Genomic DNA, 12,621 nt, shown 5'->3' on the forward strand with positions numbered 1-12,621 from the left:
CAGTGTGCAAACATGGATTAAAGCAGAAGTAAGTGATATATTTGTGTTAATCTAAGTCTTAAATAGTTATATCTTCCGACAGCAATCACTTCTATAGAGTGTTTGGTCTGAAACACGGGTCTGTCAGTCACTCTGCTCTGCTCTGAGCCCAGGAGAAAACATTTATCGTATCCTACAGTTTTTATCTAATGAGGAGAGAGAACAGCATGCAGGGCTGTGTGTGCAGCCAAGGGACGCCGTGAATGTGGTGACGTAGGGACGAGGACTGTTATGGTGCGTTCAAGGAAACTCGTAACTGGTGTTTTTCCGACCTGTGAAGTCATACCAGTTCGATCTGGTACGAGTTCACGGGTCGGAAGTTACGAGTGGCCGTTATAGTGACTTTCACAGGTAAAACAGGTCAGAAAAACACGAGTGGGTTGCCTGGAACGCTACAAAGTCGTAAGTTGTGACTTGAAGCTGTAATTTACGGTTTCAAAAGCCTGCCTGGAACGCACCATTAGCCAAAACGACCAGATCGCTTACTTCTGCTTTAAGTGGCCAAGTGCGTGGGGGGAGATTTAAAAACAATCGGGACAAACTTGACAAGTGCAGCCTGTGCCGTTGTGCACAGTAGCACAACTACGACACACACACACACACACACACAGCAACAGTTTTAATCAACAGTGCTGCTGGATCACAGTCTCATCTACTCCAAAAGTGTCTCTATGCACAAGATTCAAATCATAAATGTGTAAGCCCAACTCTGTAAGTAAATAAACCAAACAAGAAAAATGAAAAAAATCAAATAAAAACATGAACAGAGCATGATGAATATAAAATATGACATTAAAAAGTCATAATTATGAGATAGAAAGTTAATTTCATTTTATTGAAATGAATTCAATCGCATTTCCTAAACGTGACTTGTGGCTCTGGGTGACGGCGGACTTCACCGTGGTGCATTGTGGGATTTATACTTGGCCAAATACCGCTCGGATGCGGTCTTACCTTAAGTGTGGGTAAAGTGCAAATCAACACGCTGCACTTTCAGTCGTTGGAGAAACGGGACACACTGAGACACACTGACACTAAGAACATGAACGCACACGCCAAGTGGCCAAGTGTGTAAGTGTGATCGAGTGTGCATATTGGGACAGCCTCTAAGTCTCAGTTTTCTCCCATCCAGATGAGTTTTTCAAAATAAACGCTCCATTCTCAGACTTTAAAAGTAGTAATGTGGGACTGACGGGTGGATTAACCCATTTTGTTTTCATTTGAATCGACACAGGTTGAAGTTTAGGACTTTTGAGTTGAGTTAGTTTGTTTTTTTTAGCTGATTTATTTATTTATTTATTGGACAGAGCCACTGCAGATGCATTTTAAAACCCATAACGAAGCTTCAGACTGATGAACCACACTGAGTTTACAGCTCTCCTGTCTCCAGTTTAGGTTTTTACACGTATGAAGTTATTAAACATCACAGGTGATAAAACCCCACAGTGTCCTTGTTTTTAATTGTTTTGTTAAATGTTTATTTATGTAGCCTATGTGTGTGTGTGTGTGTGTTTTCTGCAGCATCATTCAGACGTTACCTTGTAGCCCATGGTGTGTGTGGTACCACACGCTGTGTTGCTGCTGCTGTTGCTTAGAAACGGGCTGCTGCCTTCAGGTTTCCCCTCATCGCCTCTGTGGACGGAGATAAATATACACACACACTGTCAGATTTCTGCACACACTAAGACATGCACACGGTTAAATATTTAACTCCTCTTCATCATCACCAACTTAAAACTAAAAGTTGATGAACAGATGTTGTACAGCTGCAGGGACAAAACTACACAGTTATTAAAAAATGGGCTTGTTTTAATTCAGTGTGCAGTCAGTGGACCATCCTCTGCACTGTTTTTATTATCATTGATTCATATGTTTTAGCACAAATACAAGACAACACATGCAGCTTTTATCAGTTTAACTGAACTGATTTATATCAATAGGTCGATCTAAAATACTTTTCTACCTGGATGAACACAGATCTGGAAGATAAATGGATCTTAAATGAGTATAAAGGTAGATGTTTGTATTAAAGCTCCATACAGTATAAAGGTAGATGTTTGTGTTAAAGCTCCATACAGTATAAAGGTAGATGTTTGTGTTAAAGCTCCATACAGTATAAAGGTAGATGTTTGTATTAAAGCTCCATACAGTATAAAGGTAGATGTTTGTGTTAAAGCTCCATACAGTATAAAGGTAGATGTTTGTGTTAAAGCTCCATACAGTATAAAGGTAGATGTTTGTATTAAAGCTCCATACAGTATAAAGGTAGATGTTTGTGTTAAAGCTCCATACGGTATAAAGGTAGATGTTTGTGTTAAAGCTCCATACGGTATAAAGGTAGATGTTTGTGTTAAAGCTCCATACGGTATAAAGGTAGATGTTTGTGTTAAAGCTCCATACAGTATAAAGGTAGATGTTTGTGTTAAAGCTCCATACAGTATAAAGGTAGATGTTTGTGTTAAAGCTCCATACAGTATAAAGGTAGATGTTTGTATTAAAGCTCCATACAGTATAAAGGTAGATGTTTGTGTTAAAGCTCCATACAGTATAAAGGTAGATGTTTGTGTTAAAGCTCCATACAGTATAAAGGTAGATGTTTGTGTTAAAGCTCCATACAGTATAAAGGTAGATGTTTGTGTTAAAGCTCCATACAGTATAAAGGTAGATGTCCATGTGTAGTGTGATTATAAAGCAGCTCTAGGTTCTATATCAATACTGTGAAAGTATCAAAGCCTCAGTCCACAGAGAAATGCACACAGCCTGTATTCAGAAACTGAGCCTTAAAACCAGCCGTCAGGACTTCCTGTCACTTTGTGATGTCACAACTAAGCCCTGCCCACCACCTGGACTTGTTCACCATCCAACAACTTTGCAGGATTTAGTTTCTCTGAGTGTTTTATTCTGAAATCTGCTCCATTGGGTCATTTAGTAAACAGTCAACCAATCAGAAGAGAGGGTCAGAGCCTCCTCTCTTCTGATTGGCTGACACTGGCCTGGAGAAGCCATGACATTTATCAACATGTCAGATTTGACTTCATGTCATATTTTAAAGAAATATCTGTTTCCAGCTGATGAAACATTAAAGGTACATTGTGTAGGAATTCCTACCTGCAAGCAACTCAATCGTATTTTTCATGCTGCATTCACCTGAAATTGGGCAGACGGACGACGGACGACAGTCGCTGCACGTAACGGCATAAACAAGCCTCTATGTAAACAAGTGGTCCGTCAGCACGAGGCAAAACAATACACGTGACAACATGTTGTCATGGCGATGTGGTATTGTTTTACCGGCTTTCTCTGGACTTCTGTGACTAAAACGACATCTGGTTTGTTAGCGACGGCCGTCTGCCCGACTGCAGGTGAATGCAGCATCAGTGTAACGCTCCATTCCAGCACCGAGCTTACCCGCTCCATGGAGATATGAATGATATGAACGGCTCATTCAGAGCTGAAAGGAACACTTCACTTTGTTGATGGGGGGGATTACTGAGTAATGAAAAACAGACTGAAGAACCAAATAATCGATTTTCGTGAATAGATAACAGGAGAAGTTACACAATGTCCCTTTAAGATCATTGTGACCATTAGTTCCCAGTACGTGCACAATGACAGGATTCGATTTGAGACACTAACTGTCGAAATTCACGCACTACAGAAGTAAGAACAACATCTCAACTAGTCTCACTCTGGGACATTTTCCCATGGTCATTAAGTCACGACCCACTTTTATAGAATTCAAACCAAGAATTTTTTTTAAGCCTTTAAAAACTCATTTTGCTCTTTATTGAGCAAAGTGCATTTCAGAGCACATGAATGAAACTGAGGAGTTACCATGACAACTGCATGTACGGAAGTGAATTAAACAACATCAAACTGCACAAAATGGAGACCAACAAAACGATATATTTGACTTCTAATGCATCTCTGCATTCAGAGCATGTTCACAAAAGTGAATAAATATCAAATTGCACAAAATAAAGACCCACAAAACAAAACAAGGTATTTTCACTGCATTCAGGCCACATTAATAAGAAACTGATATCTTTGCATTCAGAGCAAATAATAAGAAAGTGAGGAGGACCATTACAACTGCATGTGTTCACGTGTCTCGTGTGCCTTTCAAAATAAGTTATTTTTCAAAATAAAAGACATGTCCAACATCAGATGTGCATTAAATATTATTTACTTTTTTGACCCACTTTTGGGTCCCGACCCACCAGTTGAGAACCACTGGTGTAGATAGTAAAGTACTACATGACTTTAGTGAGCTCATGGCTCATGGAAGTATTCGAACTGAGAGACATTTTGCTCTTGGCTCAGTTCTCAGTACAGATTACAGAGTCAGGGAGGGTTCAGGCAAAATCAGAGTCAGTTTATTCATTTCGAAAATCGAAACCAGGCCGGCAGATAATCAACAAAGGAGCCGGTCATAGCTACACTCTCTAGGAAACACAGGAGGGAAGGACGGACCGCCGGCCGGACCGCTGACGTAGGAACAACAGGACGATCCGGCCCAGAGAGAAAACAGCTCATAAAGACAGAGAGACAACAACCAGACACAGGTGGAAGCCATTAGGCCAGGGGGAACACAAGCACAGAGCGGGAAACTTGACAGAAACATCGGGAATAAGACACAAAACTTCAAAATAAAACCAGGAAGTGACGAGACAAAGACAAAAAACCTGAAGTGAACAGGAACTAAACACTAACTGGTCCTGACGGGATTTTTTTTTCTCCAACCACAAATGTCTCGGTGTCAAAGTCTCACTTTGGTTTCTGTGATGTGATTCAATAAGTTACATATAATTCAAATAGTTGTACGCTTGTGTTAAACCACCTGAACAACTTGGTGTCACCATGACAACAGTGGGAGGAGACTTCAGCAGCTTAGTGCTGTGTTCTTCTGTTCAATACAAACTTTGTTTACATTAAATATGGTTTAGATTTTACATCAAATCATCTTTTCTTTGTAGCTGAGGAGGAAAAATGTAAATATCAAGACACAGGGTTATTATTATGATGACTGGGACTGAACACAGTGATGGTTTTGGACCTGGTCTCAGGTGGTTTTGGCTATAACACTATCTTTTTTTTTTTTTTTAACAGGCGGAAATTGCCAAAAATGTCCTCTGCATGAAGAGGTTAATGTTGAACATCATCTACTGGTTGGACCCAATGAAACTAATGGCGTCTATTTCACTGTTTTCACTATTCTCTGACATTTTTGCTTAAAAAATTAACATAACCCAAACTCTACACGTTAATAATCAGTTATATAATAAGTTGGTGAGTTGTAAATGTTAATAATTGGCTAAATGGGTGACTACTTAAAGCAGAAGTAAGCGATCCGGTGGTTTTGGCTAACTAACTTCTAACAGCCCAGGGACAGTAGATGTGAAATAGCCTCTTGGCTAATTCTGGCTGCATGTTTGACCAGAACATTAATTATTAATGTGCATTGTCCCTGATTATTAAACCTTTAAATAAATAAATAATGTTAATAAGATGTCTTCCAGCAATAAGAAGAAGACCTGTGGTCAAACCGTCCAATGGGGACGTTACGTCTGTCTCACTAATGAATTCAAAACATCAATCTGTCTCCACATTACAACCTCAACTCATCAATATCTCATAACTAATTAATAATAATAATGATAATAGCTATAATAGTGGTAGGGCCTACATTCATCTTGTATTTCATTACACTATATATATATGTGTGTGTGTGTGTGTGTGTGTGTGTGTGACACTGTGAATATGAAATAGACCTAGATAGATAGATAGATAGATAGATAGATAGATAGATAGATAGATAGATAGATAGATAGATAGATAGATAGATAGATAGATAGATAGATGTCTTTGTAAATAGTTTGTACAATGCTTTGGCAACAACACATTTCTGTTCATGCCAATAAAGCTGTTTTGAATTGAATTGAATAGAGATAGATAGATAGATAGATAGATAGATAGATAGATAGATAGATAGATAGATAGATAGATAGATAGATAATTTATTGTCTGCCCCAAAGGGTAGCAGAAATTTGTCTTTGACAGGGCTCATCACTTTACATACACTCAATAATAGATAGATAGATAGATAGATAGATAGATAGATAGATAGATAGATAGATAGATAGATAGATAGATAGATAGATAGATAGATAGATAGATAGATAGATAATATATTGATATATTGATAGATAGATGGCCTGTATGCTGACCTGAGTGCAGTGATGCTCCTCCGTCCCCAGCCTCTCGTGCCTCTCTTGCCTCTCGTGCAGGATCGTCGGTTGGTCGCTACGGTATCGAGCACGGGGCCGTTGCTGCTGCTGCTGCTCCCGCCGCCATGTTCCGGTTCCCGCTGAGTCCGAGTCCGGTCCGTCGTGAGTCCGGTGAGTCCGGTTGGAGGCCGCTGCGGGAGTCCGGTGGCATGTGGAGCAGAGCGGGGTGGACCGGGTCTGACTGCAGGACCAGGACGTCTCTCTCCTCCTCTGGTCGGTGACCGCGCAGGCTGCGGCGGCGGCGGCGTGAAGGCGGCAGAGGCACGGCCACGCGTTTCCGGTGACGCCTTCAAAATAAGAGCCATGGTTAGGCGACCCTTTACACTGGCCAGGGCCGTTGTATAGGGGAGAAAGGTGATGATAACTCTAGGGGCCCAGCGCCCAGTGGGGCCCATAAAAAACCCAGTAGTCTAATCTTTGTATGACTGATTTATTCTGCGTAAGACCCTGACTAATACTCATAGTACACTGTAAAAACTCAACATCTTTCCAAGAATATTTGTCTTATTTCTTGTCCAAATGTCTCATTTCTAGTCAAAACTAATCTCTTTCCACTTAAAATAAGACTCATAACCTAAAAATTCACTTGTTTTTAGATAATTTTCACTTAAATTCACAATGAATAGAAAAATCTGCCAGTGAAAGTAAGTTTTTTGTGCTTGTAATAAGGAAGAAAAACTTGCTCCACTATCGGATTTTTTCTACTTATTCCAAGTGAAAATATGCTTGAAAGAAGTAAAAAGTGACTAAAAACAAGCTACTTTTAATATGATGTGTCTTATTTTAAGTAGAATGAGATTTGTTTTGACTAGAAATGACATTTTGACTAGAAATAAGACAAATATTCTTGCTAAGATACTTGAGTTTTTGCAGTGTAATGCTGCATTAGCATCAAAACAAAGAAGGCTAAATAAAAAACGATAATACATACGTAGTCTAAGAAAAAAAAAGGAAAAGTTAGGGGGAGGGGCCCACTTTAGTATTCTTTAAGGGGGCCCAGAATTCCTAGCAACGGCCCTGACACTGGCAGATCAGAGCACACAGTTCTTAAAAGAATAGTTCACCCAAAATTGAAATGTCACTCATGATCTCCTCCCCCTCATGTGGACTAAGGGCTGGGAGAAGTTTCAGAGTCCTCTGTGGCTTCTCTGAGTTACAGGGGGTCTCGGCGTAGCAGTGCATGTCCATATAACAGTTGCAAATGGATACCAACTGTCTTCGTAACAAAAAGACACACCAAAAAACATCCAAATACCTCCATGCTGCTCGTATGTAATGTCCGTCTTGTATTGAAGCCCCGAAATGCGAAATTGTTCAGGAAAAAATTAAAGCAGAAGTAAGCGATATTTTTGTGTTAATATAAGTCTTAAATAGCTGGGCCGTAAAGTATACCCCCGCAGCCCCCGCGAGGCGGGGGGGCCCCGCATGCCGTGGGGGCCCCGCCCCCGCCCGTTAAGCCGAGTTTCCACCGAATCAACGGTCTTTTTTTTTTTTTTTTTTTTTTTTTTTTTACACTGCAACATTTGTTTCACGTCATGATAACTTCTGTATTTTGGCCATTCAAGCTTCCACAGTCCATAGTTCTCCTCTTTGTTTGATATTTCAAGAGACTTTTGGTTAACTAACCATGGATAGCTCCTAGCCCCCCCGTCATCGCGGCCATCGCCTCGCCCCCCCCCCGCCCGTCATCACCGCCGTCATCCGCGGTGAACGGCCGCGGGGGGGCCCCGCACGGTTACGTTACGGCGCTGTTAAATAGTTGTATCTTCCGACAGCAATCACTTCTATAGAGTGTTTGGACCGAAACACGGGTCTGTCAGTCACTCTGCTCTGCTCTGAGCCCAGGAGAAAACTTTTCTCGTATCCTACAGTTTTTATCCAATGAGGAGAGAGAACGGCATAAAGGGGCAGTCCTCTCTGTGTGTGCAGCCAAGGGATGCACCTGAATGTGGTGACGTAGGGACGAGGACCAATAGATCCATGACGAGGGCGGGGGCTGCTAACTCCATCGGCTGACAAGAAGTTATGGTGCATTCAAGGCAACCCGTAACTCGTGTTTTTCCGACCTGTGAAGTCGTACCAGATCGAACTGGTACGACTTCACAGGTCGGAAAAACACGAGTGGGTTGCCTGGAACGCTACAAAGTCGTAAGTCGTGACTTGAAGCTGTAATTTACGGTTTCAAAAGCCTGCCTGGAACGCAGCATTAGCCAAAACGACCGGATCGCTTACTTCTGCTTTAAAGATGTCTATATTTCAAGCTTGTTTGTAGCGGAAGCTTCTCTTCCTGGTCCGTCCAAATCTCTCATCAGTAATCGCACTGACGCCGGCACTCTGAAACTTCTCCCAGCCCTTAGTCCACATGAGGGGGAGGAGATAATGAGTGACATTTCAATTTTAAGTGAACTATCCCTTTAAGTCTTTACATTGGCTCCCAGTCAGCTACAGAATAGATTTTAAAGTGCTGCTACTGGTTTACAAATCACTGACTGGTTTAGGTCCAGGATGAATTGTATCCTGGACCTAAAACTGGACCAGTATAAACCCAGCAGAGCTCTGAGATCTACTGACTCAGGTCAGATAGTGGAGCACAGAGTTCAGACCAGACATGGTGAAGCAGCATTTAGCATTTAGTTGTTATGCTAAGTCGTTAACTGGAACAAACTACCAGCAGAACTGAAATTAGCTTAATTAACTCTGAGCACTTTTAAATCCAGGTTAAAAACATTTCTCTTTTCATGTGTTTACGGTTGAGCCCTTTTTTATGCTCTATAGTTTTTATGTTATGATATTTAGGCTACTATTTTTCTCTCTTTTTCCTGTAGGTACTTTCTTTTATGTTTTTTTTCCCTTTTAATTGTATGTTTGATGTTACCAATTTGTACTATTTTGGGTTTTAATTTTAGTTAATTTTAGTTAGTTTAATTTTTATGTTTTTTTCCCCATTTCCAATTCATACTGTTAAATGTTTTATTTTCATGTAAAGCACAGTTGCCCCTTTGTATGAAATGCGCTATATAAATAAAGCTGCCTTGCCTTGCCTGTGGAAAAATACAGTGGCATGCAAAAGTTTGGGCACCCCTGGTCAATGTGAATGCAAGTGGAAGATAGAATAGAATAGAATTTCTTTATTGTCTTTGCAACAAGCACAAAGAAATTTAGAGTTTCAATCCTCCTTTCGGTGCCATTGAAAAGAGAAGTGGCCTACAAAAATAACAGGTAAAAAAAATTTGATAAATAAGAAAGAAAGAAAGAAAGAAAGAAAGAAAGAAAGAAAGAAAGAAAGACCAGACTTTTGCCAAAACAATATTTTGTAACGATGATTCTAAGATGGAGAATGGAGGTTGTTGCACTGGATTGTGCCAGAATGAAGAGTTCACTGGTATTTTATTTTGAAGGGACGGGATAATCACCAGGATGGCTTCGCGCGTAAATGGGTTTAACTTGGCCGATTTCTCTGCAGCATCCAAGACACGCAATCTCTCTGCAGAGAAGTGGAGATGAAGATGCACAAGACAAACACAGACGAGACGAGAGGAGAGAGGGCACCTCTACTTTAACCAGCTCTGTCCTGCTGTAAATCACCGTTTCTCTGCTGTCACCGTCACATTGACGTTACTGCAGCGGCCATCACACAGGAGCACTAGGCTACCTACTGCTGTAACATTACTGATATTAACACAAAATATGACAATACAATATTTATGAAATTAATATATTATGCGCTCTTTGTATGTGAAACGTGACCTTTTCATGTTTTCCTTGAGCAAAAGATCAGTAGGCTACAACAGAAATAAATGTAATGATGTAAAGACATTTATTACACATAGATATTAAAATGCAGCCCTTTTCAAGTGGTAGCTATGCTCTGTAACTTAGTGTATGCACTGAATGTAGTTTTATAACATTATAGGCCAGACATAAGACTTTTTATTGATCCCACGTGTGGGAAATTCACTTGCAACAGTAGCATGGAAGCACAGGACAAGTAAAGAAGTAAGGAATAGAAATATAAAGACTTCACTGTATACAAATATATATATAAAACAAATACATGTATGTACAAAGATTATTTAAATAGAGAAAAAAAACTACATATGTTATTAGATCAGAAAAGGGCTACATATTTATTGATTGCAGCACTGCTTTGCTTCCTGTTGCACCACTTGAGGCTGACTTGTTTACAGACACGGCCTCATGTTTCTAGTGTAAATACAGTGAGAAACTCCATACAGGCATTAACAGACTGGCCATCAATTACATTACATTTGAGATGTGTTTTGATAAAAACAAATACATCTCAAAGTGTTACGGAGTGAACATAAAATCAGCAGTATTGTGTTAAAAAATAAATAAATAAATAAATAAATAAACAAACACTTACCGGTAACTCTTTTTCTGGCTCGTATTATACGAAGTAAAAAAGGTAGTTCCCTGACCGGGAATCGAACCCGGGCCGCGGCGGTGAGAGCGCCGAATCCTAACCACTAGACCACCAGGGAGGTGTACACAGTTAGATTGACTTCCGGTTTATAAACCCAGTACTAGTACAGTAGTGTCTAAGTAGTAGTATTATTGGTGATAATAGTAGTATTGGTCGCAGTTGATGGAGTTCAATGATCTATATATAATATATAGATCATTTGTATTGATCTTACCTCGGGGGTTGTTGGGTAAACGGGGCATCAGTCAGTGTTTCTCCAAGTAGTAACGTTAAGCTAGCATTTACTACCCCCCTCAGTCACATGGAAACGTGGAGCTGGTTAGCTGGCTGGCTAGCAAAAGCCTACTTACAACTATCGTTAACTTGCTGATGAATCATCCCGCGACAACTATCTGTAACTCGGTTACTGAGTCCCCGGCGTTACAGTTAGCGGACTAAGTTAGCTGGTATTCACCATGTTACTACAACTGTCGGTAAGCCACGTTAACGTCACTGTTAAACTGTTTTATTTAAAAAACTACGGGGCTAAGAAACGACCCGTCCTCTGCTTATTCATCCCACATGTTAGCATTGGGTAATTCGTTACTTTTAGACATTCAGAAGACATTACAAAACTACTATTTAACACATACACACAAACGGACTAGGTCGGCAGTTATAAGGGCAATATGTAACAGCTGTGATACGGGACCTCGTGGCGCAACGGTAGCGCGTCTGACTCCAGATCAGAAGGTTGCGTGTTCAAATCACGTCGGGGTCAAAAGTTTTGTCTTCTCATTTTCAGTGTAAATATAATTGTTACGTGTTTTTTGCTTTATTCTTTTTTGTTAACAATGTAACATTAGACGCATTTAGAAAAACAGAATGTAGAAATTCAATACTACAATGTTGGTAAGAAATAAGGACACATAAATACATTTTCAAATGTCTATAATTATCTGTTACCTACAGTCTATGGTTACCTATTTCATTCTTTCTTTTTTTTCAAAAGGTTTTTGAGGCAATTTTAACTTTAGGCAACAATATGATGCATTTAATATTTATCAATTTTGAAAACAGTAATGGAAAGAAAGAGAACAAGAATATAAAGAAATGTGAAATGAAATGTAATGAAGTAGCCTAGCTAATGAAAATAGTCATTAATTGCAGTCCTGAGATTGAGACTGAGGCAGAAATCATGCAGATACATGTAAAAACAAAACAAAAAAAACAAAAAAAATAATAATGTGTGGCTTAGAAATGGCAATGATAAATGGAAAACATTAATGTGTTCACATGTACAGTATCTGAAGATCTTTATGCAAACAGCCAATCAGAGGTTAGAACTGGAACATCTGACGTGAGAATAATTAAATCTACTTTTTGTCCTTAGCCTCATTTCTGACTGTGATGTAGGTTGTTGGCGTCTATTCTTTTTAAAGACAGACCTACATTCTCTGACATAGGCCTACTTCCTCTGTCTTTGTCCCACAAAACCACAGACAGTATACACCTCCGTCCACTGTTTGAGAATGGGATGTTTGAGGGAAAGAGCTCAATGGATCCACAGAAAAAATAATAATAATCCGCAACTATTTAATTGTGATGATGTATTTTTTTTTAATTTAATATACTTCACTGTTCATTGACTGATATATTGAGATATATCAGCAGTATACCCTTGGAAACACTGATTACAGCCTAAATAATGCAGAGAGAGAAAAGCTCAACATGTTTTTATTAATGAATACATTTATTAAGCAAATAAATAAAAACAAAGCTCCACACGGGTCATAAACAGGGAAAAAAACACTGTGAAAAAAAACAAAACACTGTGATGAAATGAATTCAGCTTTGACCTCGCTTCTCGGC

General features: G+C 39.7%; 1 protein-coding gene and 2 non-coding genes across 3 annotated transcripts in view; 1 reads left to right on the top strand and 2 right to left on the bottom strand.

The window, feature by feature from the left end:
• st6gal1 (ST6 beta-galactosamide alpha-2,6-sialyltranferase 1) overlaps positions 1-6,378 on the bottom strand; it is a 39,430-nt gene extending 33,052 nt beyond the window's left edge. The window contains exons 1-2 of the mRNA XM_085797047.1: positions 6,267-6,378; positions 1,578-1,671 (exon numbers count right to left, since the gene is read on the bottom strand). Of these exons, the coding sequence (XP_085653173.1) occupies positions 1,578-1,589 (12 nt within the window). The 5' untranslated portion in view covers positions 1,590-1,671; positions 6,267-6,378. The remainder of the gene's footprint in view (positions 1-1,577; positions 1,672-6,266) is intronic.
• A 4,378-nt stretch (positions 6,379-10,756) lies between these two features.
• Positions 10,757-10,828, bottom strand: trnae-cuc (transfer RNA glutamic acid (anticodon CUC)). Its single transcript has one exon. It is a non-coding gene; the product is annotated as a tRNA-Glu (tRNA).
• Positions 10,829-11,458: 630 nt separating this feature from the next.
• On the top strand, positions 11,459-11,530 carry trnaw-cca (transfer RNA tryptophan (anticodon CCA)). The gene has a single exon. It is a non-coding gene; the product is annotated as a tRNA-Trp (tRNA).
• Positions 11,531-12,621: the final 1,091 nt, after the last annotated feature.

Source organism: Trachurus japonicus, chromosome 14, assembly GCF_045865225.1.
Source record: "Trachurus japonicus isolate A0001 chromosome 14, Traja_1.0".
Taxonomy (NCBI): domain Eukaryota; kingdom Metazoa; phylum Chordata; class Actinopteri; order Carangiformes; family Carangidae; genus Trachurus; species Trachurus japonicus.